Genomic DNA, 27,465 nt, shown 5'->3' with positions numbered 1-27,465 from the left:
CACACAGTCAGTTTGCCTCAGCAGCTGCTAGAGGAAGACTAGAGGCCTTTAGATTGTATCATGGTGGAGTTAATGGTTGACAAACAAGAGAAAAATGTTCTGTTTAACCTCCAGTTACCTTTACATTTCCTAACATATTTTACCCTCGGGGTCAATTTGACCCCAGCAATTAAAACCTCCAGAAAATTATTAGAATTAAAATTGCTTCCCAAGTTTAAGTGTGAGGTACTTTATGTTTGTTTGTTGACTACCTAAATAGCCCTTTAAATAAATAAAAAAGTTGATATTTCTTATGTTTGACAGTGAAAAACAGCCTGGGGTCAAATTGACCCCAAAGAACACCGACATTAAACATTGAATGGGGTCAAATTGACCCGAAAGGTAACAGGAGGGTTAAACATTCTGTTTAGGATGAAGATGTATTAATGTTCCATATGGAAGAAAACTGCTAAATAACTGCTGAGTTGCAGCACCATTGTATTGAAGAATGTATAAATGTATATATCCGTCTTTTGTCATAAATCTCTATGTTCTCACAAAATATACAGAGAATATCGGTAATATGTGATTAATCATGATTAATCCACAAAAACCTGTGATTAACCCGATTAAAATTTTTAATCGTTTCACAGCCCTAATTACAAGTAATAACGCTGCATCATAAACCATGAAACACAAAAGACAAGTGATTTTCATACATATAGAGAGAAGTAAAGAAAACAATCAGAAGTACTAAATGTAGTGGAGTCGAAGTAAAGAAGCACAACATGGTAATACATGTAAAACTCCATTTAATTTAAACTGTTCAAACTTTTTCCGGCTAAAACTTTCTAAGAATTTATGAATTCCACTGCGACTGACAACCTGCAAGAAGATTTAAAAAAGTAAACAAGATTTATAGTTTTTGCTTGCATAAATTGCCCAGCTGTGTGTACTCAAGCTGAAATGACCATAAACGCAATAAAGGAACCATTGATCTGTTTCTAACCTCTATATTCGCCCTCACTTTCCAGGTCTGTCCTTCTACAGCCGCGTGGCCGAGAACTGTGAGGAGGTGGCCCAGTTCAATGAGGTCAGTGTCTTCATTTCCCCGTCATACACCGCGATAATGACCGAGAAGCGATTAGCCCTATATTTTAATATAAACCGTCCCCAACCGTCCAATCTCAACTGCAGATAATAATACGCTGATTTCACTGGCTGCAGGTTTTCTGAATGAACCGTGTAAGTCAGTGGTCACCAACCTTTTTGAGCCCAAGATCCCTGACCTCCGCCTTCATGACCGGCAAGATCTACCTTTGAGGCGTTGAGAGAAAACGACGGTCCAGACTGGACTTATGACTTTTTATTTGGCCTAATTGTCATTTTGGTCCAGCGTTCAAATTGATGAGACCAGGTACACAGAATTTAAGTGTAATATAACAAGTAAGATATTTGTTAACCGCACACAATATGAACAAGAAAAAACACATTTGCAATGAGCAGCTGGATGAACTACCAATATAAATGTTGTATTTATTTACATTACAGCACAACACTGACAACATGATCAGTCAGTGCAACTCATGTAAGTTCAGCTCTCATCATAATGCCATCAAGCCATGTGACTCCAGTCAGTGTTATGGGAGTGACTGAACTCTGTCTGTGAGCTTGTAGTTAGTTCATAAGCACAGACAGACAGTCTGAGGCAGTCTGTCAGCTGTCTGTCAGTAATCCAGCTCCTGGTCTTTGATTTGGTGATTTTCTCAACTCCACTGACAAGTTTTTCGGGGCAAAATTGGTATTCATGAAAGTTTTCTCATCTGGGATTGGTTCTGAACTCAGACCGTTGGTGATTACGTTCACATCAGCTCTACAGACATCCTCAGATTTAAATCATTTTCATAATAATAAATATGAGAATCACCATTTGTGACTCCTGCATCTGTCCCTTTTCAAATAATAGAATAAATGCAATTGCAATCACTTTCAAGTAAACCAGATTGCTCTATCAGACAAGAAAAAAAAGCTCAATGTTGAGCTTTTGTTTTGAAGGATAACAGCAGAAAAGCCCAACTCACGGAGGTAAGACCTGGCAAGTCGCCAAGAATCTCGGCTGTCGCGCATGCGCAGGCGTAACCTGTTAATGCCTTAACGTAAACATGTACACGAAGGTACAGGCATTTCAACATGTATTTATTGATGACTTAGTTTTATGTCGGTGTACTTTGAGCTTGTGTAATATGTGAAGTTATCAATAAAGGTATTTCTGCATTTCCCCTGCGCCCCACCTGTAGTGGTACGTTCCTCTTTCAGGAGCACAGCTGACAACACGGCTGTGTAAGCGAACCCGTTTTCAGGCGTTCATGAATCAGGCGGAGATCTTTTCTGACCTCAATCTTCCAGTCAGAAAGAAAACATTTCAGAAGACACCTCAGAAAATGTTCGAAAACAAGGAACAATGTGTTTCTGAATTTATTTTCATTTTATTTTGGAGATCGACAGGGAACGTCTCCGAGATCGACCGGTCGATCGCGATCGACGGGTTGGCGACCACTGGTGTAAGTCAATAAGTAGGAGACACAATGAAGGCAATGGAGTCCGTATTTACTTGTATCTCTTTGAGCACGACACACCCGGTACCGAGTCCACCCCTCTGTTGTAGTGAGAACATGGTTTATTTACAGAGATATGCATGTAATACTGTTTTGAAAACATGTAATCATCAGCTGTCGGAAACTGTAAAACAACTTTAAGTTTTCCAAAGTATTTAAAGGAATGAGTTCTAAAAGCTGGAAATGACTCAGCATGTTTGCACTGGCGGTTCCCTCGTCTCGCAGTCTGTGGGGTTTTTTATGGGTTTTTCTTGTTCATTTGGGAAGAGTGTCTGGCTGAATAAGAAACATTTTCATCAAAAATATTAAAATTGACCATTTTATTCTAGTTCCTTTTTACATTGACAAAATGTAATGTCATTGTATAATGCAGAAGAAACTAAATGGTCTGTTTCAATGCAGCACACAGAGATGAAAGACTATCATTCTCCACCTGGACAAAACATGGAGACAGCCTTAGTTTATTTTCGTGTATTTTCCTTAAATTGACTGTCACAGTTGTAGTAAAGAGTAGGAGCATGAACGCATTGTTGCATTCTTATTCATTAGACATATTTGTAATTTACTGTCAAATGGTAATGAAAAGAGCTTTATTTACAATTCTGTCATATTCCTTAGATGTTGTTTTTTTAAAAGATAATTTGTTATGGTCGAGGAGCTAATCATGTTTCCATTGGGAGGTGTTTTTTCTTTTTTTCTCAGGCTATTTAATAAATGGTATGTCAGTTATCAGATTTAAGTGATGACATTATTGCAGCTAAAATGTAATAGTATGTATCATTAAACAAATGAGAACAGGAACATTTCACATTTACACCTACACGATAAAGGAAACATTGCATAATTAGATTTATACTGATTACTCGGTTCATTTAAGACTAGAGCTTGCAAAAACAATTCTCCACCAGGTTTCAGTTCTTGGAATGTAATAATTGAAAATAGCTTCTTTGGAAACACTTTACCGTAATAGTACACCACATTCAGAATTATTATTAAAATCAGTTTGGTGTCTCTGAAATCTTCTCTGTGACCTTTCCGGCATTGTGTCATTAGATATGAAAGAAGCTCCTGTTGTTGGTGCAGGCCCTTCAGGATTTTTACAAATTAGATATACGTTCAATTCCTTTTACATTATTATATGTGGTGAGAGGGTGGAGTATGAAAACAGACGTTGACATTTATATTTTCATTATTGTAGATGAACATTCACAGACAGAGCACTTTGGACTGTGGAAGGAAACTAAAGCTTGACATGCTACACGCCCATCCACTTCCCCAACTTCCACTCTCTTAACTTCTGGCTCACTACATACAGGGCACCCTTCTCATCCTGTGTTGGCACTTAAAAAGCAAAGTGCCGAATTCTCCAATGTGCTTATACTTACCCGGAAACTTGATCGCACATAGATACAAAGAAAGTGACAAATAATCCCCACAAGCGTTCATGCTGTGACCCGGGGACAGGGCTACTCAATGAGCCAATGGTCACGACTAATCAACTTATCATTCTTACTCTAAATCAAACTTATTCTCACTTGTAACTGGCCAATGTCCTGCCAAGTGTCTCCTAATGATCCTCTCCTGGTCAGTGACGGCCTGTAAGGTTCTGAGAGGAAAGGCAGAGGTAGTGGTCTCCATCCATGCATGACATTGAACACTTGCTCTGTTTGAATTAAACAAGACACTCCACTGCTATAGAGGGAAAAGAGCTGATCACCTAGGTAGCACTTTTACCGGAACATCAAGTTCTGTGAAATCGAAAAGCTAAGTTAGAAATATATATATATATATATATGAACACGGACCTGAGCAAGCCTCTAAGAACATGAAGCATTTCACTGCATCTGGTTCCTGATTGGCACATCTCTTTGGTGGCTGCTTTGGTATTGTGGGAAATATTTTCCATAGGATTCCTGCAGGTTCCTGTCACACTGAGAGACCAGTTGTATGAAGGATTTGAATGCAAAGAGATATATAAGAAATTAGGGTTGGGGGGGGGATCAAAAGAGAAGTGCTGGAGGAAATCCTCACAGGGTGAAAACAAAAGAACAAAGAAACCGATATAGTCAAGGAATTAAATAGGGAAAAAACGAAGAAAGAGGACCTCAAAAACAAAGACTAGCTTCCCTATGTGAGGTGTGTTCCTTCTTTGAGCTGCCTGCCTTTACAGAAAAGAAAAATCGTTTTTTCCTTTGATGGGCTCAGAGGCAGAAGGCTGCTTCCTTTGCTGATAACCATGCAGAGCTCTTGTTTTGTTGTTTTCAGTCTATTCAGGAAAATGGCAAAAGACTAAACATTGTTAGTAACTTGCATAGTCACACACACATACATACACACACACACACACACAATCATATTTATTTTTCACGGTCATTGCAGACATATTTTAGTTTTTGTAGAATGGTTAAAAGAAAAAAAAGAAAATTGAGCAAAAGGGAGAAAGGTGTGAACGATATCTTAACTGGTGCATGACATTATGTGTGTGGCCTGGTTACAGTTACTGGTATAGAACCGAGTGGCTGATGCGTGATCTCTTGTGTCTGCCCCACCCGATACTCTCGTCTCGGTCCTGTCGTGCTGGCGAGGTCGTTAGCTTCACTCAGCATCAATAAAAGGGCCAGGCTTCCTTTGGGATGACTTGTGCTTCCAGTAGTTCTCGAGTCTGTGTGTTTGTTTGTGGGTGTGTGTGTGTGTGTGTGTGTGTAAGCATGTGCGGGGAGGTGGGTATTACATGTTGCTGGTGCCGGAGCATTCATATACTGTTTTCTCAGCCACGACCGACCCCCAACACACAAACCCTTGAGCAATTCCTCATCACACCTTCCTCATCTGACATCTTCATCCTTATCACTAGGACATTTGCATGGCTCAGTAAGCTCAGTCCAGCCCCCGAAGTTGAGGACCATTAGCATGAAGTTGTGTGTCTTTGTTGCTTCATGCATGGACTAGCACGATGCCTTTGAACTGGTATGCAGATAGACTGGATGGGGATTCTGTATTCATTATTCATGCCATGGTGGGACTTGGCTTTTAGCTGCAGTACACCAGGACTTCCCCCTCACTATTAGACATAACTGGAACAGAGAGCCTTGCAAGTGCTGTATGTGACGACGGGGTTCATTCTGTGGGCCTGTGGAAAGAGCTACTGTACATGTGTATGTGTCTATGGCAACGTGTCAGGAAGAACCTCATCAGGAATGAACAAGATGTCGAGAGATTTGAACCATGCAGAAACGAAATGGACAATTATTATGCAAACATAATGAGCACCAGCATAGTCCCTCTCCACTAGCCTCAAGCTGCGACAGTGTACTAAGTGCACAGGTCTGACTTTTTAATGAGAAAAAAAACAGTAACTACACAATGGCCTAAATTCTGAATATTTTAGGACATTCTGTCGTTGCTGTTTTTAACCCTGTCCCCCACAAAATATGTTTGCAACTCAGAGCTGCCCAGATTCCCTTTTATACATCGCCGTAATGAGGTATACTTGATAAAGGAGTACTACAACAATCGAGCACTTCCATAACACTGTATAATAAATTGTCAACAAGTATCTAAATCGAGGTAGATTATGATTTAAGAACAAATATTTTTTGAATGGGTTGTTTACGTTATATTTTTTTGCAAATAACACATTTGTGTCTTCCTTGCCTTGAAATAAGTGACAACTAATTATTATTTTAAAGTGGAGTGAAGATTAAAGTGGGCCAATTATTCCTACTACTTTTAATCCCAGAAATTCTATTTCAGCTCCGTAATTGTTATTTTCAGTATCAAAGTTGATGCAGCAGAACCAGAGATATTGTCTTTTATAGAGTCAAATATTCTTCCTGTCAACACCTACATTACCCACAGTTTCACTCATAGCATCTAAAGCATTTAAGCATTATAGTAAAGCATTCACAGCTCTTGTTTAGAAAACATCTTGGTTTTTGTCTATTATCGAGATCAACAGCGACTTGATGCATGAGAAACAGAGTTGTTGTCTTTTTCACATGAACCACAATCGTCGCGCGGTGTGTGTATTAGACATCCACCCCAAACGCGCTCCGAATGACTGGCTTACAGAAACATTAGAAATGAACTGATGCAATTGTTTTAAGGCAGTTAGTGTATATAAAAAAAAGTATAGAAGGGAGTAAGGGACAGGGTAGCTGTTTTAGTAGTCGCTGTGTCACTGTCAATGCCCTGGCAGTACTTCAGCGCTGAAAGCCCTATTAGTTTGATCAGGACTGCGTGCTGCAGCAAACCAGAGAGAGTAGGAAGAGACTCCAGTGAGGTCACTTCCCCTAAACTTCACCGACCGCCTCTCTAATCAGATTTGGGAAGTTAGTGGGCTCAAGAAAGGCGTATCTGTTATATGAGAACAAATTAGGTTTTTAAACTAATATAGATCATACCCAGCAGTACAGTATTCCTATCCAGTCAGCCATTAGAGAATAAAAGAGCATAACTTCATGCATTGGGGCGATTCACCTCTGGAGGTCATATTTCATCTGATACTTTCTTCACCACTTCACTGATACCACGACCACTTGACCACGAGTAAGAAGAGGAGGAGTGGCTGTAGCCTATGGACAAGACACAAGATGGAATATTGCAGGTGCTAAAAATATTTTATGAACTTAAAGATTCAGGGCTGCTTGAGGGAGGGGAGTATACTGAATAAATGATGATCTGAGTTTAAGGGAAGCTGAAAAATGAAACCTCGAGTGACCAAAATGAACACAATAGAACCTGATGTACCGGCTGTATAGAAACTATTCTCATAGTGTTGTGGGATGAAATGCTGATATGCACGCAGAGTTAACAAAAACATATTTTCTGTGGGGAATGTTGTATTTGTATTTTGCTGTGTGAGCCCTGAGGAGAAGATACATAAATAACCTCTCTTTTGCAGTTTCTGTGTGTACCCATGTGCATCAGTGTGGAGCTTCTCTGCCTTAATGAGTCTCTCTGAAGAGTGACAGAGCCAAACACTGGAAAACAATTCGGAGACAAAGTATTTCACTTACTGACTCAAATTCAAATGTTGAATAATAATATTCTTGTAAAAACAGTGTTTTTTACTTTATTAAGCATAACACCAACAGAGCAAACCAGAGCACAACAGAACTAAGCGTTAGCAGGACTTGGGCGCTACAGTGCTACGAGCTAGATGCTAACATCAGTATGCTAACATGTTGACGCTTACAGGCAACATGTCTATACCACTGTGGTTTTGCATGGAAGCATGATAACGTCTGCCAATTGCCATCCCAAGAGCCAGAGCCATCTCATTAGCATGGCTAAAAACTACTCAGTTTAACCTCCCACGTGTATTCTGTTTAGAAACCATCCGGGATGAAGACTAATAGATTTCCTTGTGGTCCAACTGTTCAAATGTAGAAAGCAAGGGATGTTTGGTTTGCATTCGGGGAAAGCATATTTGTGGCGAACAGCAAGTGAGGAATGTGTTTACCTTATGCTGCCCCACCCATTTGTTCCTTCATTGAATGCACATTTCATTTCATTTACGCTGAACATCTGGCCTGTATCACACAGGCAGTCGCTCACTACAGCTCAAGAAACATCTATACGGTTGCTTAAATCAAAGTAATTACACTTACACTAAAACAGAAGTAGTATTACAAAATGAAGTAATGCGGATGCACCCTAGTTCAGGCAAAGAATAAGGTGAATATCTCTAATCCTCGGCGGCAAGGCACTGTATACCTATGAGAGGGTATAGTGCCTTATTACTATGAATATTCTTGAGATATGTTTGTTTGGAGCTTTGTGTTGGCTCAGCTCAGCTCCAACAATAACTGTGATCTTGTTCAAATATTTTCTTTTTCCTCCACAAATACTTGCTTTTTAATGAATAAATACAATAAATTACACCCAGCTTGGGTTATTGTTAAGCCATTTTTAACTCTGCATAGTTGGGTAATTAGGCACAAGATGAGGTTATATAGTTTGTGAAAAAAATCTGTTTTAGCAGAAAAGTTTTTAATTGAGGTATAAGAGCCTTCGCCCAGCACAACACTGTACATATTCAAGGAGTTGTGAAGCTGCTTACTCGACAAGGTGTTTTTCTTTATCGCTGCAGCATCTGGTCTTTCCCAGCAGAAACTGTTGAGCTAATTGCAGTTTTATGTCAGAGTCCAGCTTGCAACAAAATTATCTCAGTTTCAGAAGAGGAGGAAGAGTTAAGCTCCATATTGAGATATCTACCAAATGGTTTAACCCTGCTCTTATAATAAAAAGGGAAACCTACTCTTTTATGGATCAAATTATATGTAGCAGTGGTTTCCCGAACAGTCAGTAGGGCTGTAACAGTTATGGGTTTCATGATTCAAGATTCAAGATTCAAGATGTTTTATTTGTCACATACACACACAGGGTGTGCAGTGAAATGAAAGTGGCAATGCTCAGCAGGAATGTGCAAGGGCAACAAGTACACACTATTTACAATAAAAAACAACACAATATTTACAGTAAGTGTGTGTGTGTGTGTGTGTGTGTGTGTGTGTGTGCCTAAGAGGGGCAGTTGTGTGGGTCTATGTGGGGGTCCTGGTGAGGTCGGAGTTCACAATCCTGATGGCCTGAGGAAAGAAACTCCGTCTCAGTCTCTCTGTTCTTGCAGCGTGACTACGGGGGCGCCTGCCTGACCGCAGCAGCTGAAACAGTCTGTTGTTGGGGTGGTGAGGATCCTTCATGATCCTGCCGGCTCTGGTTCTGCACCTCCTGGTGTACAAGTCCTGCAGGGTGGGAGTGTAGTTCCAATAGTGCGTTCAGCCGAACGCACTACTCTCTGAAACCTTCCTGTCCTGAGCGGAGCAGTTGCCAAACCAGGCTGTGATGCTTCCTGTCAGGACGCTCTCTACAGCTCCAGAGTAGAAGGACTGAAGGATCCTCTGGGAAACTTTAAATTTCCTCAGCTGCCTGAGGTGGTAGAGGCGCTGCCTTGCCTTTCTCACCAGAGTGTCTGTGTTCGTTGACCATGTCAGATCCTCGGTGATGTGGACTTCCAGGTATTTATACCCGCTCACCCTCTCCACAGTAGTCCCGTTAATCCCCAGTGGTGAGTACGTCCTCTGTTGTTGTACCCTCCTAAAGTCCACAATCAGCTCCTTAGTTTTGGTGACATTCATGATGAGGCTGTTGTCCTGGCACCAGAGTGACAGATCAGCAACTTCCTCCAGGTAGGCCTTCTCGTCGTTGTCGGAGATCAGGCCCACCACCACTGTGTCATCCGCAAACTTGATGATGGTGTTGAGCTGAACCTGGCCACACAGTCATGTGTGTACAGGGAGTACAGTAGGGGGCTGAGGACGCAACCCTGGGGGGATCCTGTGTTCAGGGTGAGGGATTTGGAGGTGTGTCTGCCCACCCTGACCACCTGTGGCCTGGCGGTCAGGAAGTCCAGGATCCAAGCACACAGGGGTGTTCAGTCCCAGCTCAATCAGCTTGCCGCCAGTCTGGAGGGACTATGGTGTTGAAAGCTGAACTATAATCAATGAACAGCAGTCTCACATAGCCCCCTCTGGCTGTCCAGATGAGAGAGTGTGGTGTGCAGTACCTGGGAGACAGCATCATCCGTGGATCTGTTTGGGCGATAAGCAAACTGCAGCGGGTCCATGGAGGAAGGGAGGAAGGCGCAGATGTAGTCCTTTATCAGCCTCTCAAAGCATTTCATGACCACCGAGGTGAGGGCCACGGTCGGTAGTCATTCATACATGCTGGAGAAGCATTCTTGGGCACAGGGACAATAGTGGATCTCTTGAAGCAGGCGGGGACCACGGACTCAGCCAGGGAGAGGTTGAATATTGTGGTGAACACTGGAGCTAGCTGATTAGCACAGGTCTTCAGTACTCGCCCAGATATGCCATCTGGACCTGCAGCTTTCCTGGTGTTCACCCTCAACAGAGCCCTCCTCACACTGTGCTCGGTCACAGAGAGTGTGTGTTCATCCCCAGCGGTAGAACTCACCTCGGCTACGCTAACGGTGTTGTTGTTAGCCGGCGAGCTAGCGCTGTTGTTGCTAGCCTCAAACCGTGCATAAAATGAGTTCAGGTCGTCCGCTAGGGATGCGTCGGCACTCACCATAGCGCGGGGTCTGCTCTGGTAGTCTGTGATAGTCCGTAGCCCCTGCCATAGGCGCTTGGTGTCGCGCTGCTCCATCTGTGATTCCACTCTGTCTCGGTACCTCCTCTTGGCTTCCTTCACCGCCCTCCTCAGTCCATAGACCGCTGCCTTGTACTCGTCCATGTTGTCGGATACAAGACCGGAGTTATAGGCAGCAGTACGGGCGTTCACAGCTTCACGGATGGATCTATCAACCCACGGCTTTTGGTTAGGAAAGACCCTAACTTTTACCGTGGGGACGATGGTGTCCGCTAGCGTTGCTATGAGGCTCATTGCTACTTCCGCAAACTCGCTGACGTCACTGGAACTGGATTGGATCATGTCCCAGTCGACGACACGCAGAGCGTCCTGTAGCTCAGCCTCTGATTGGTCAGACCACCGCGTTACGTTCCTCGTCACTACCGCTTCCCGCGCGATCTTTTGTCGGTACTCCGGAAGCAGAAAAATGGCGGCATGGTCTGATTTGCCGAACGGAGGAGAGAGACAGCCTTGTAGCCTCTCTTGAATGGCGTATAGCAGTGGTCCAACGTTCTTTCCCCTCTGGTAGCACACGTAATGTGCTGGTGAAAGTTCGGCATGACTTTTTTTAGGTTTGCCCTGTTAAAGTCCCCAGCCACCACCACAGCCGCGTCGGGATACTTGTTCTGATGCCGACATAACACATCATGTAGGTCCGATAGTGCTACGTCGGTGTCCGCTTGTGGTGGTATGTAGACGGCTGTGGTGATGACCGAGCTGAACTCCCGGGGAAGGTAGAATGGACGGCATGAGATCGTCAGATGTTCCAGGTTCGGCGAGCAGGAACGAGAAAGAGTCTTAATGTTCTTGGGGTCGCACCACATGTTGTTAGTCATGAAGCAAACCCCTCCACCCTTAGATTTACCAGACTCTTCCGTTCTGTCTGCACGGAAAACAGAGAAGGACTCGGTTGGGCATATGACTCGATCCGCATCCAGCTGGGTCAGCCATGTTTCCGTCAGACAAAAGATGTTACAGTCCCTCATGTCCCGTTGGAATCTGATCCTTGCCCTAACATCATCCATCTTATTTTCCAGAGACTGGACGTTAGCAAGAAGGATGCTGGGCAGAGGTGGACGGTGGGCTTGAACTCTCAGTCTGTTCCGAATTCCGCTCCGTTTCCCTCGATGTTTCGTCGTCTCCCGTAGTAGCGGCTCCACTGTTGTTGATGTGGTTCGCTCGTACGATCTCTGCCGGCCACGCTGGATCGATGGAAAAAGTGGACAAAAACCCTTGTTTTGCGCAAAAGTTTATGTCCAAAAGTGTGCTGTGGTCGTATGCTGTTAGTGCCGATGTGTTTGTGGCAAAGAAAACATTAAAAATAAACACAAAAACTAAAAGAGCGCACAATCTCCGCGGAGCTACCTCGACGGCGTCTGGACACAGCCGCGCCATCTTGTGCTCGGCTGATAAGCTATTGTAACATTCTTGATGTTAGTGTGAGACTAAAAAGGGAGCCCCGATGTGAGCGGTTAACTTAGCTTATGGTCGACTTTAAGGTGGACCAGGGATTATGTAACGTGTTAGATAATAAGGTAACTATGTATATCAGTACTGCCATACAAATGAATAATATGTGTCACTTTAATCTTGATATTATATTTTCAGACCATTTCATCTTCATCTTGTCCGTAACAACCTGTTGTCAATGGTTGATATTGCAGAGCACCAATGCAGTAAGAGTTAATAGCATAGAAAACCTGCAGGCTTGTAGCTGCTACAGTCAACAATACATTGCATTCTGGGTGAATGAAAGTTTCTGACTGGATTAATGTCAACATGTCAGCATCCATAGCAATTAATTTGACCCACATTGTAGATGAGACTGAGATGGATTCAGAAACGTTGGTGCATGTAACCTAGACAAAGGGAGGAAACAGAGCGGGGGATGGAAATGAAAACAGGGTTGGACAGTTCAGTAAATCAAGGCTAGGTTGGAGTGGTGGTGGTGGTGGTGGTGCAGCGATGTCAGTGAATTGGATACGATTGAGTTTCTCAGCAGCAGCAGCAGCAGCTTATTAGAGATGCTATTTCATCCAGACTGTCAGGCATACCTAGTGTATGTGTTGCAATAGTGGAATATCTTTACTTAAGTAAAACTGGCAATACTACAATACTAAAAATATAATTCTTAATCCACAACACTAATGTGTCAATAAATTAATTTACATACAGCAAGTATAACAACTGTATATTATAATGGGATAATTCTTGTTGCACAAAATTCAGTTTTCAGCCACGCTCCAACTTTAAACGAGCAACATAAATATTCTGCGTATATATTATATTATATTCTCAGTGTTAATGGACATGTTAACAAAAAGGACATTTTTGTTTTGTGTTGATGATATACTGTATTTGAAGGTGCAGTTTTAAATATTTGAGCTACGTTTCATTTAATATTCTAAAACATGTGGGGTTACACAATGACAAAATAGCTGGGTCTATAAAGCCAGGCTCACACCTGTCAAAAAAGGTAAGAAAACGTGATTTAAAGAAGCAGTAGAAAGAAAATTCCCAACATTGAATAATTTACTGTTGCAGAAATGGACTTTCTTTTTGATTATCTTGTACAGCAAATTCAGAGAAAACAGAGAAACCCTATTCTCACCATCCTAAATATTACAGAGCATTTTTGAGTGAGCTGTTAAAGCCAGATGCAAATCAAATTATTTGTATTTGAGCCTTTAAGTATACATCTAAGCCTGCACAATCCAAGTGCGCAGAGGACTGCATCACCAGATCACCAACAAGACTGTAAACTTGTAAATATAGCATATTTCCCCCTTTCTGTGAGTGGAAATGAAAGATAGAGCATATTGTTCATAATTCAGCATAGAGGTGTTTTAATTCTCTGTGTCCATGGCAACAGTCATGCGATATGATGAGCGGGGGAAAGAAAGGCGGTCGGGTCATTGCTCCAGAGTGGGATCACAGCAGTAATAGCTGCTCTTCAGTTGAGCATTTAGCCTCTCTTAACAGCTACCGGGGCCTCGAGGCTTCTGGTTCGTGAGATCATACCTGTCACTTTTAATATTCGGTCTCATGCCGCCAATTAGGCTTTGTATCATGCACTGCAGAGGGTTGGAGGGGGAGCTTGGAATAGTAGTATGTGTTCTTCAGACATGCTCTAATACGAAAGAGGAGAATCTAATATTAGACCGAGTTGGTGTATTTTTGTTATCAGTGCAGTGGTGATTGTTTTTTCAGATTACTATTGCACATTTCCACAGCCACATAATCTGCAATACATTTTTATAAAGACCGACTGAATGTTAGGGTAGGCGCATTGCAGCAGTGTTAGATGCATTGTGACAGCTTCAAGTCTGGTCTGTGCAGAGCTACAAACAAGAGCCCATATTTGTTTTTTTTTAAAGCCCTGGACACCCTCACTGGGGTTTTCACGTGTTGTGGCTCATTTGACTTCTTTTTGGGTGCAGTTGTTTTTATTAAAGCTGCAGTCGGATAAAAATTCCCGATGTGCTTCCCATGTGTGGCTGAAAGCAGAGGAGACAAGATACCAGTAGCTTAAATGTGTTGCGTGTTGAGAAATCCATGGCGTTGTCCGTGGTGCTGAAGTAGCAGAGTTCTTTCGTCAGTTTTGTTTTGTAGCCATAATATTACTCATATTACATATAAGGTGGGGAGAGAATGGGGCAATCCGCTAGTCGCAGATGAATGAAATAACCGATTTCCTACTAATGAGTATTTGAATAAAAGTGTAATTTTCAGTGTGTTTAGACATCTTTTTCAGAGTTATTCATAATGATTAATAACACACTTTAAAAACAATCTTAGAAAAAAGTATTTATATAGGACACAATAAATAGAATAAAGTCTCTGAATAGTTTTTTGCTCGACTGCAGCATCTATGGCCTTTGTTACATTTGTACCATTTTGATATAACATGCTCCGTCAGATATAAACCAATATACTTCCTGATGGCGCCGCGGACGGCCGCCTCGGTGTGTTGGTGCGCGATGTTTTTTGTTGTTTTCGTTTTAAATACTGTTTTCTGCTGTGATTCCCAGAGCTCTTTCACCAGAGAAGAGCTCATGAACATCAGGGGAACAACTCCAGCGGATTTATTTCCAACGTTTTTAACTTCTGTGGAGTTACTGGACATTTTTGTAAAAGGTGTGCTCACCTTCACCCACGCGGTGAAACGCCGGCGGAGAGGGAAACGCTCAGGGGCGCTTATGCGGCTACGAAGCGGGATCTCGTACAGCGCTGCGGGCATATTTCTCCAACGTCCGCTCACTGTGCAACAAACTGGACGAACTCCAGCTGCTGGTGGGAGAGACAGAGACTTCTCCTCATCCTCCGCCCTGTGTTTTACGGAATCATGGCTAAGTGGATCGATACCAGATTCTGCGCTCCAGCTCGCTGGCTTCCAGCTGTTCGGCGGGCCGGGACACGGAGCTCTCCGGAAAAGCAAAGGGTGGAGGAATCTGCTTTTACCTCAACAACGGCTGGTGCAACGACGTAACGGTGATCCTACAGCACTGTTCGCGGACCTGGAATCTTTATCATTCACTGCAAACCCTTCTACTCCCCACGTGAGTTCGCTTCATTCATCCTGGCGGAGTTTACATGCCGCGCGGGAACGTGCACGAGGCACAGCGGACCCTCGCCGAACAGATACGGTGTGTGGGCGGACCTTCCCGGACTCTTTAGTTATTGTACTCGGGATTTTAACAAAGGAAACCTCAGCCACGAACTCCTAAATATAGACAGTTAATTAAATGCCCTACCAGAGAAGAGCATTCTGGACCACTGCTACACAACAATCAGCAGGGCCTATCACGCCGTCCCTCGAGCTGCACTGGGAAACTCTGACCACGTCATGGTTCATCTGATTCCCTCATACAGGCAGAGACTAAAGCTCTGCAAACCTGTGGTGAGGAAGTTCAAGAAGTGGACCAGTGAGGCTCTGGAGGATCTACGGGCGTGCTTGGACTGTACTGACGGGATGTCTTCAGGACTGCTACCAACAGCCTGGATGAGTACACAGAGGCTGTAACTTCCTACATCAGCTTCTGTGAGGACAGCTGTATTCCATCCAGCTCCAGGGTGAGTTATAACAACGACAAACCCTGGTTCACAGCGGAGCTCAGGAAGCTAAGACTGCAGAAGGACCAGGCATTCAGGAGTGGGGACAAGGACCTGTACACAGAGTCCAAATACAGGTTTAGCAAGGCGGTGAGAGATGCTAAACGTCTGTACTCTGAGAAACTGCAACAGCAGCTCTCAGCAAACGACTCTGCTTCTGTCTGGAGAGGGCTCAGGCAGATCACCAACTACAAGCCCAAATCACCCCACTCCATGAACAATGTGCTTCTGGCAGGCAGGCTAAATGAGTTCTACTGCCGCTTTGAATGACAATGGAGCAGTACTGAGACCATCCACATCAGCCCCATCATCAAGCCACAGACCATCAGCCCACCCTCCCCAGCCCATCAGGGGCTCACACCTCTGGAGCACCCTCCATCAACTCAGCGACGACCCTCGTCATCCTGGAGAGAGCGTCAATAGGCTGTTCAAAAGCAGAACCCCGCAAAGCAGCGGGCCCGGACTCCGTCTCCCCTCCACCCTGAAGCACTGTGCTGACCAGCTGTCTCCGGTGTTCACCGACATCTTCAACACCTCCCTGGAGACATGCCACGTTCCAGCCTGCTTCAAGGCCTCCACCATCATCCCCGTCCCCAAAAAACCCAAGATCACAGGACTCAATGACTACAGGCCCGTCGCCCTGACCTCTGTGGTAATGAAGTCCTTTGAACGCTTGGTCCTGTCACACCTCAAGACCATCACCGACCCACTCCTGGACCCCCTGCAGTTCGCCTACAGAGCCAACAGGTCTGTAGACGATGCAGTCAACATGGCCCTTCACTACATCCTCCAGCATCTGGACTCCCGAGGAACCTACGCCAGGATCCTGTTTGTGGACTTCAGCTCTGCTTTCAATACAATCATCCCGTCCCTGCTGCAGGACAAGCTCTCCCAGCTGCACGCGCCCGACTCCACCTGCAGGTGGATCACAGACTTCCTGACCGACAGGAAGCAGCACGTGAGGCTGGGGAAACACGTCTCAGGCTCCCGGACCACCAGCACGGGTTTCCCCCAAGGCTGTGTTCTCTCCCCTCTGCTGTTCTCCCTGTACACCAACAGCTGCACCTCCAGTCACCAGTCCGTCAAGCTCCTAAAGTTCGCGGATGACACCACCCTCATTGGACTCATCTCTGGTGGGGACGAGACCGCCTACAGGTGGGAGACTGACCACCTGGTGACCTGGTGCAGCCAGAACAACCTGGAGCTCAACGCTCTAAAGACAGTGGAGATGGTTGTGGATTTCAGGAGGAATGCAGCCCCACCCGCCCCTCTCATCCTGTGTGACTCCCCCGTCAACGCTGTGGAGTCCTACCGCTTCCTGGGCTCCATCATCTCCCAGGACCTCAAGTGGGAGCTGAACATCCGCTCCATCACCAAGAAGGCCCAGCAGAGGATGTTCTTCCTGAGGCAGCTGAGGAAATTCAACCTGCCAGGGAGAATGATGGTACAATTCTACGGCCATCGTTGAGTCCATCATCTGCTCCTCCATCACCGTCTGGCACCCTGCAGCCACAGCCAAAGACAAGCGCAGGCTGCAGAGCATCATCCGCTCGGCCGAGAGGGTTATCGGTTGCAATCTGCCTTCCCTCCAGGTCCTGTTCACTTCCAGGTCACTGAAGCGGGCCGGAAAGATTGTCGCTGACCCCTCCCACCCTGGACACTCCTGTTCGAGTCCCTCCCTCGGGAGGAGGCTGCGTCCATCATGACCAAGACCACCCGCCACACCAAAGCTTTTTCCCGACGGCGGTCGGGCTCATCAATGGGACCCGGGACTGACTGACTGTCACCCCCAGGACTACCACCTCTTCTTCCACCTTCCTCTCTCCTCCTTCTTCCCGCTCCTTCCTCTTCCTCCTCCTCACTCCTCCTCCCTCCTCCTTCTTCTTCCCTCCTCCACACACGTCACTTTAACATGCACTTTAACTAAAACACACCACTTGAAGCACACACCCAAACACTTCACATTATTTGTTGTCTTTCTGTCGTGTTGATTGTTGTTTGTTTGTCATGTCCAAATGTTGCACCTTCCACCAAAAAAAATTCCTCGTTTGTTTGTGAAAACATTCCTGGCAATAAAACTGTTTCTGATTCTGATTCTGATTCTGATATAAAACCATTTATCTGGAGCCTAATGCTCAATTCTCATGGAATCAGGCAGACGATAGATGGAAAATCAGATATACTTTTACTGGAAGACAAGGGGACGGTAAAATTAGTTGAGGTTGGCAGGAAATACAAATAAAGGTAATAGTAAACGACATTCGTGACATGTGCCTTCCTCCGCAACATAATTTACACGTAACTTGCTCCCAAAGGGAAGTTTCACGGGGTTTTGCAATATAATATTAAGAGAAAGCTGCATTGTATAGCTAAATGCATTACTAAAGTAATTCAATAAAATAGTAGACACAAAATGGTTGCATTAAATCATAGAAACATATGGTCATTCGTATTCTCAGTTGTCAGCGAACTGGCTGATCTACTGTCGCTATGCCATAAAGGTTTTGTTGGGGTTACCAACAAATGATAGCGAATCAAATAACGATCCATAAACTTCATCCAAGTTTTTTTCATACAAGCCGACTGTCACGGGAGTATTAGGGTGACCCAATAGCACGACTCAGGAGATAGAACTGCAAATAATGATCTTTACTCAAGAGTAGTATTGTTATGAGATGTGCCGACGCTTCGAAGCGTGTGTCGAGTAATGGAGGGGGCGTTTCCTCGAAGCGCGTATCGAGGCTTGCTTCATTTAGGGGAGGAGCCAAAAATGATGGCGTCCGAAGCCTCGCTGCCCGGCTGTACCACGTGACTGCTTCGGGAAGTGGTTCAGATTTTGCCGGGAGGTTTGACAGCAATATAAATCCCTCAGGCTCCATTCAAAATGTGGGTTGTTGGTTGAGAGTTTGGAGAGTTTAGAGAGAGAGATAGTTTGGAGAGTTAGGAGAGTGAGGAGAGAAGGATAGGTGATAAGATGGAACTGTTGAGAAACTGTTATTTCTGAATAAAAATGAATAAAATGTCCCCTGTTCTGTACATCACTGTCCAAGTTACACAAGCATATTCAGTCCCCTCTTCCGAGTTCCACAAACACTTTCACTGTCCTCTGCCTGCTTAAGCCCATGCCATTTTCCTAAAGTGACATAATAACATTATTACACAACCTGCCATATCAAATGATACTATCATTTTGGGAACATTTACACACACAGAATACATTAAAAACATATTTTATTATGCACATATGTGATAATTTATGTACAGAAATGATTTGGTCATACATTTGTGTAATTCATAGTCATTCCCAACAGCCATAACAGACACAAAAATTCAATGCATCACATTATGTGGTTCAGATACAGCTGCCTGTGATTATGCACTTGGCCACTAGGTGGTTTCGTGAGCACATGAAGCTTCGAGAAATGAACCCTTTCTCGAACCAATTGGCTGAAGTGGTTCGATGCCTCATGAGGCTTCATCTCACCATCACTACTCAAGAGTATCATCAGGAACAGAACACTAAGAAATATATACAATATGTGACACACAAGGACTTGGGCTGGAAACCACAAGGTGGAACGCTCGAGGGCTTGGTCTGAAAAACACAAAACAATTTGGCCCAGGACACGTGCAAGTGAGGGGACCTAAGTAGACAGGGACTAACGAGGGAATGGACAACAGGTGAGACGGGCATGAGGGATTGACGAGGTGGGCGTGACCAGAGGCATGTGAGAGAACAGGTGAAGGGAGTTGGACTGACAAGATGGGAAGCAGGATCTGGAACGACATGATAGATAGTGAAACAGCAGACAGGATGAAAACTACTAATAAAAGGAAGGTTTGGAGGTGAACTGTGACACCGACTGAAATAGCGTTGCCACTGCTATCACATCATCATCTATCCATCGTCTATTGTACCTGTTAAATAAATAAATTGAGCCGCATAAAGAACATTTTGTGTGGGTGTGCCTCTTTACTTTGGAACATTTATTTTTCTCTCAATAACAAAACAGTTTGAGGTCTTACATCTTTAAACTTGGCTTTTAGATAACTCTTTCAGTAAGCAAGGCAAAATAAGTGTATTGGAGAACTTAGCTCGATAAGCTTAATTGTTGCACAGCACTATTTGAAATTGCTTTCTTCTGAGAAAAATCGGATCATTTAGAAAATGCAGTAGTCAATATTGGAAGAGTATTGTTTTCTTATTTCTGTAATACTGTTACCAAAATCCATTTGTTTGTTTAAAATGTGTGCAAAGCTGAAGCATGCTAAACTTGTCCACTTCATCACCTCAATTGTATTTGTCTGCATTGTTTGGGTATTTAAACCTGTATAAGTATTAGTGTCGGTCATAGTGTGTGTGAAGGCGTTAGGCCAGATAAACAATGTGCCTCTTAATTCCTGCATGTGTGCTATTCCAGAGATAAGTAGTCTTGGACATCAGACACTGAAGACAAGCAAAGCTTATTGTAAATGTAAATACATACCTGTATTTATAAATGTACCACAGAGATGATTCAAATGAGTGGTTTTCTTACTCGGGGGAAATTTGTGTGGCTGCCCTGAGCTACTCATGTTGCATTAAGAAAACATAGCAATGTTTGCTGTGGTGTTTGTATTATTTTAGCTCCAGTGTGTGTTATGCTCTGGTATGTGTATATTAGGCATAAGTTGCTCCATTTGCAGTGAGTGCTGTCCTTCGTTCATTAAAACCATGCAGGGGCCTCTTTCTTTTCTCTCTCGGCTATTCAAATACATTGGAGGAGATTTAGTGGCACCGCTGTGTTCGCCATAATTGGAGCAAACGCCATCCCTTTGATAGTGTTTGTGGGATGAATGTTGCCAGTGAAGTGCAGCCAAGAGAGAGGCAGGCGGACTGGTCATGCCTGGCTTAAGGCTGGGGAGAGAGACCTCAGGGCCGAGAGCTCAGGGTTACGGTTCACTGCAGTGCGCACATGCCAACACACACGTCCACAGATGCTTGAAGGCAGATCTGCCAGTAGCAGATGGGAACCGCAGGATTCAGTAATGGGACAATCCTGATGGAGCGCACACCTAATAGCTCACAGTCTTCTCCTGAATGAGAGGCCAATATCAGCACGGGGGCAATGAGTTTAAAATCACCTGTGCAATCCGTCTGCCCTCATACACCCTCTAACCCATTTACTGATAAGAAGGCTCAGAGGAGGTTTTACTGAAATCATTGTTCTAACCTTATTAATGAATGTTGTTGTTCTGTACTTGTTGTAGCTAAATTCACATCGTTAATCAACCCAATGGGAGCTGAGTAATACATCAAATCTTTCTCTGGAACTCGAGATTTTAACACTAAATTACAAACTATCCAAAATTATATAGCACACTCTTAATTTAAACTAGTTCTAAAAGAGTTACATACCTTGAGGTAACTATAACAAAAAGTATTAAGCATCGATATAAAGTCAATTGTACTAAAGTAGATCAGGATATTTGGAGTGATGGAGAGATGGGCTGTTCTCCCACTAGATTTCAGTTCACGGATAGATATTATAAACATGAGCATACATCCAAGACTCCTCTATTTCTTTCAATCACTACAAATCAAGATCAATGAGAAACAATTCAGAGCCTGTGATAAAATCATTTCAAGGTTTATATGGAATAACCAAAGGCCAAGAGTCAAGTATGAAACACGACTGATGAAAATAAAAGGGGCATGGCATTACCAAACCTTCGGGCATATATGTCCATGCAGCTCAAATTAAACCTGGAATCTACTGGTGTACTAATGATTATGAAGCTAAATGGAAAAAACTCAATCGATATGTAGAATGAAGTGAAAATCAAAGCCTCACTGGAGACAGATATAAAAAACTATTTACTTTCATAGATGGATGCTGTCCCCCGATTTACGATAGAGATGTGGTTCAAATTGGTACAAAAATATAGATTAAAAGAAGAGCTCAGGGTTCTGCGATGGATCGCCTATGATCGACATTATATTCTAGGTATAATCAATCAGAGGTTTAAACAATGGATTCCATTTGGAAAAACAGCAATATGTACAGTTATTAAAGATGGAAGTGTCGTGAGTTTCCAGGAGCTGAAAATAACCAGGACCGCTTTAGATTTCTACAATTAAGGGACTTTTTTGACAGAGAGTTAAAGCACGAAATATATTGGGAAGAAATTGGATAATTAGAACCATAATAGGAGCTCAAAGAAATATAGAAACATATCAACTTTATTTCAAAATCTGATGGAAAATTTGGGAACACAACATTTGATGTCAAACTGAAATGGGAACAGGAACTTTCTGTGAATATTACACACATTTGGTCGAATTAGGAAGAATACAACAGACCTCAACATAAGCGTGAACTTGGAAAAATATAATTAGATTTTTTATGACTCCCAAAATTACAAGCAAATGTCTGTCTATTGTTCAACCATGTTGGAGTAAATGGGGCAGTACATGTAGACCATTCCCATATATTTTGGCTATGCTCGGAAATTGTACAGTTTAAGGGAAATGTCCATATGGGTATTGTCAAAATTCTGGGCTATGACACACCTAAGTCCTGTATGTGTCTCTACTTTGGTAATATGACAACAGATACTGTGTTAGGGGAAGACGGATATCGGCTGACAATCCTGCTAGCAGCTCGTAAAAAAGACTATTAAGAAGGAAGAGATGGCACACGATAGAACCACCATCACAAGATGGACGGTTGAAAGTCGTGACTGATATATATGATGTGGAAGTGTTAACTCACAGAATAAGAGCTTAAGAGGAGCGATGCTGTGAGAAGTAAGATAAAACGATAAGACGAGATAAGAGCACTTTAATGTTTCTCAGGATTTATCATGTTTTTTAGAGGACTGAGCAAACCAGATCCTTTTTTCTTTCTTTTGCTGTTGTTATTTGTATTTTTTGTTGTTGTTGTTGCCCAAAACTTTAAAACAATCTGATATAATGCAAGGCTCTCTTTAAAAGGTCTGTTTTTCTCTGAACCTAAATTTAATTTAATTCTGTTGCATCAAAATCATAAACTTCAACTGTAACTGTGATCCAATATATGAATTTAAACTTACACTTTTAAATATGCTTTTTGAGATGGATTGATCAACTATACCAGACTCAACTCAGTTGTTCTCATCTTCAAAATATGCAGCAGAAAGTAGCTTAGAAGCCGTGGATGCTACCTTGTTCATAAATGATCATAAAGGAATAATGTCCAACTTCTCAAATGTGATTTATTTTCTGTTATATATACAGGACTGTCTCAGAAAATTAGAATATTGTGATGAAGTTCTTTATTTTCTGTAATGCAATTAAAAAAACAAAAATGTCATGCATTCTGGATTCATTACAAATCAACTGAAATATTGCAAGCCTTTTATTCTTTTAATATTGCTGATTATGGCTTACAGCTTAAGAAAACTCAAATATCCTATCTCTAAATATTAGAATATCATGAAAAAGTATACTAGTAGGGTATTAAACAAATCACTTGAATTGTCTAATTAACTCGAAACACCTGCAAGGGTTTCCTGAGCCTTGACAAACACTCAGCAGTTATAAATCTTTTTTTTACTTGGTCTGAGGAAATATTACAATTTTATGAGATAGGATTTTAGAGTTTTCTTGGCTGTAAGCCATAATCAGTAATATTAAAAGAATAAAACTTGCAATATTTCAGTTGATTTGTAATGAATCCAGAATGCATGACATTTTTGTTTTTTTAATTGCATTACAGAAAATAAAGAACTTTATCACAATATTCTAATTTTCTGAGACAGTCCTGTATATATATATATATATATATATATATATATATATATATATATATATATATATATATGTAAATAGATTATCTGTAGGTGATTTACTGTTGGTTGGAAAGACACTTATTTGAATTAAAACAATAATTAACGGTTGCAAGTCTTATCTTTTCCTTCCCAGGTATTTCGGTGGCCCATCGCCAGCAGGCTGGATGAAAACGAGATGCTGGAGATCCAAGTGTACAATTACAGCAAAGTGTTTTCCAACAGGTAAGGTTGCACTGCTGCCCACTCTTTGTCCTTAAAGGACATTTACCAGACCAAACAGCATTTCAGAGTAAAGTGTTTCTGGCCGCAGTGCACTTCTTATCTTCCTGTGGCCAACTCAGACCGACACACGGTGCGGGTTGCTCGGGTGAAGGAGAATAAGCTTGTGCTCCCTGAGAGCTTGTTCTAAATTGACTCAATTGTGTGTGTAACAGACTGCTGGCCATGAATGAGTTGCACTTCAGGAGGGAATGAAACTGCATTAGATCCTCAGTTAGCGTATTTGTCACTTCACACAAACCAAAAATCATTTTAGTGGAAATTGGATCATGTGTTGAATTTTTTTCATGTTGTGATTATTTAAACACATTTTGCTATCACTGTTTGTATGATTTTACTGACAAATCCAAAGCTGAGGAGAAAATATTTCAATTAGGAGATATTTACAGTTTTCACATTAATGCTTGAGCAATGCGATCATACTCAAACCTGAAGGATCTGAAAAGCCCTCCAATTACTCCAAATATATCACTTGTGCAAAGGCGATGGTTGAAACTGGCTAATTAACTGATTCCCCTTTACTCCACTTATTTTTCTACACGTTTGTTTCCCTTGAAGTGTGTTTTCTTCTGGTGTTTCCAGATCTGATGAGACGCAGGCTGGTTGTTCCAGGAAGTCTCTCCATCTTATCTTATCAGAATCAGAATCAGAAACAGTTTTATTGCCAGGAATGTTTTCACAAACAAACGAGGAATTTTTTTTGGTGGAAGGTGCAACATTTTGGACATGACAAACAAACATCAACACGACAGAAAGACAACAAATAATGTGAAGTGTTTGGGTGTGTGCTTCAAGTGGTGTGTTTTAGTTAAAGTGCATGTTAAAGTGACGTGTGTGGAGGAGGGAAGAAGAAGGAGGAGGGAGGAGGAGTGAGGAGGAGGAAGAGGAAGGAGCGGGAAGAAGGAGGAGAGAGGAAGGTGGAAGAAGAGGTGGTAGTCCTGGGGGTGACAGTCAGTCAGTCCCGGGGTCCATTGATGAGCCCGACCGCGTCGGAAAAAGCTTTTGGTGTGGCGGGTGGTCTTGGTCATGATGGACGCAGCCTCCTCCCGAGGGAGGGACTCGAACAGGAGTGTCCAGGGTGGGAGGGTCAGCGACAATCTTTTCGGCCCGCTTCAGTCACCTGGGAGTGAACAGGACCTGGAGGAAGGGCAGATTGCAGCCAATAACCCTCTCGCCCGTGCGGCTGATGCTCTGCAGCCTGCGCTTGTCTTTGGCTGTGGCTGCAGGGTGCCAGGCGGTGATGGAGGAGCAGATGATGGACTCAACGATGGCCGTGTAGAATTGTACCATCATTCTCCCTGGCAGGTTGAATTTCCTCAGCTGCCTCAGGAAGAACATCCTCTGCTGGGCCTTCTTGGTGATGGAGCGATGTTCAGCTCCCACTTGAGGTCCTGGGAGATGATGGAGCCCAGGAAGCGGTAGGACTCCACAGCGTCGGGGAGTCACACAGGATGAGAGGGGCGGGTGGGGCTGCATTCCTCCTGAAATCCACAACCATCTCCACTGTCTTTAGAGCGTTGAGCTCCAGGTTGTTCTGGCTGCACCAGGTCACCAGGTGGTCAGTCTCCCACCTGTAGGCGGTCTCGTCCCCACCAGAGATGAGTCCAATGAGGGTGGTGTCATCCGCGAACTTTAGGAGCTTGACGGACTGGTGACTGGAGGTGCAGCTGTTGGTGTACAGGGAGAACAGCAGAGGGTAGAGAACACAGCCTTGGGGGAACCCGTGCTGGTGGTCCGGGAGCCTGAGACGTGTTTCCCCAGCCTCACGTGCTGCTTCCTGTCGGTCAGGAAGTCTGTGATCCACCTGCAGGTGGAGTCGGGCACGTGCAGCTGGGAGAGCTTGTCCTGCAGCAGGGACGGGATGATTGTATTGAAAGCAGAGCTGAAGTCCACAAACAGGATCCTGGCGTAGGTTCCTGGGAGTCCAGATGCTGGAGGATGTAGTGAAGGGCCATGTTGACTGCATCGTCTGCAGACCTGTTGGCTCTGTGGGCGAACTGCAGGGGTCCAGGAGTGGGTCGGTGATGGTCTTGAGGTGTGACAGGACCAAGCGTTCAAAGGACTTCATGACCACAGAGGTCAGGCGATGGGCCTGTAGTCATTGAGTCCTGTGATCTTGGGTTTTTGGGGACGGGATGATGGTGGAGGCCTTGAAGCAGGCTGGAACGTGGCATGTCTCCAGGAGGTGTTGAAGATGTCGGTGAACACGGAGACAGCTGGTCAGCACAGTGCTTCAGGGTGGAGGGGAGGCGAGTCCGGGCCCGCTGCTGCGGGGTTCTGCTTTTGGACAGCGTGGTGACGTCTCTCTCCAGGATGGCGAGGGTCGTCGCTGAGTTGATGGAGGTGCTCCAGAGGTGTGAGCCCTGATGGGCTGGGGAGGGTGGGCTGATGGTCTGTGGCTTGTTGATGGGGCTGTGGCGGATGGTCTCAGGACTGCTCCATTGTCTTTCAAAGCGGCAGTAGAACTCATTTAGCTCGTCTGCCAGAAGCACATTGTTCATGGAGTGGGGTGATTTGGGCTTGTAGTTGGTGATCTGCCTGAGCCCTCTCCAGACAGAAGCAGAGTCGTTTGCTGAGAGCTGCTGTTGCAGTTTCTCAGAGTACAGACGTTTAGCATCTCTCACCGCCTTGCTAAACCTGTATTTGGACTCTGTGTACAGGTCCTTGTCCCCACTCCTGAATGCCTGGTCCTTCTGCAGTCTTAGCTTCCTGAGCTCCGCTGTGAACCAGGGTTTGTCGTTGTTATAACTCACCCTGGAGTTGGATGGAATACAGCTGTCCTCACAGAAGCTGATGTAGGAAGTTACAGCCTCTGTGTACTCATCCAGGCTGTTGGTAGCAGTCCTGAAGACATCCCAGTCAGTACAGTCCAAGCACGCCCGTAGATCCTCCAGAGCCTCACTGGTCCACTTCTTGAACTTCCTCACCACAGGTTTGCAGAGCTTTAGTCTCTGCCTGTATGAGGAATCAGATGAACCATGGCGTGGTCAGAGTTTCCCAGTGCAGCTCGAGGGCGGCGTGATAGGCCCTGCTGATTGTTGTGTAGCAGTGGTCCAGAATGCTCTTCTCTCTAGTAGGGCATTTAATTAACTGTCTATATTTAGGGAGTTCGTGGCTGAGGTTTCCTTTGTTAAAATCGCAGTACAATAACTAAAGAGTCCGGGAAGGTCCGCTCCACACACCGTATCTGTTCAGCGAGGGTCCGCTGTGCCTCGTGCACGTTCCCCTGCGGCATGTAAACTCCGGCCAGGATGAATGAAGCGAACTCACGTGGGGAGTAGAAGGGTTTGCAGTGAATGATAAAAGATTCCAGGTCCGGCGAACAGTGCTGTAGGATCACCGTTACGTCGTTGCACCAGCCGTTGTTGAGGTAAAAGCAGATTCCTCCACCCTTTGCTTTTCCGGAGAGCTCCGTGTCCCGGTCCGCTCGGAAACAGCTGGAAGCCAGCGAGCTGGAGCGCAGAGTCTGGTATCGATCCACTAAGCCATGATTCCGTGAAACACAGAACGGAGGATG

General features: G+C 44.0%; 1 protein-coding gene across 1 annotated transcript in view; it reads left to right on the top strand.

Moving 5' to 3' along the window:
• Positions 1 to 27,465, top strand: part of otofa (otoferlin a) — an 80,893-nt gene that overhangs the window by 6,687 nt on the left and 46,741 nt on the right. The window contains 2 exon segments of the mRNA XM_056428458.1: positions 1,014 to 1,072; positions 23,803 to 23,891. Coding sequence (XP_056284433.1) covers positions 1,014 to 1,072; positions 23,803 to 23,891 — 148 coding nt within the window.

The sequence above is a fragment of the Pseudoliparis swirei genome, chromosome 12 (assembly GCF_029220125.1).
Source record: "Pseudoliparis swirei isolate HS2019 ecotype Mariana Trench chromosome 12, NWPU_hadal_v1, whole genome shotgun sequence".
NCBI classification, from domain to species: Eukaryota; Metazoa; Chordata; class Actinopteri; order Perciformes; family Liparidae; genus Pseudoliparis; species Pseudoliparis swirei.
Note: the sequence above shows the minus strand (reverse complement) of the source record. Positions and strands in the feature narration are given on the sequence as shown.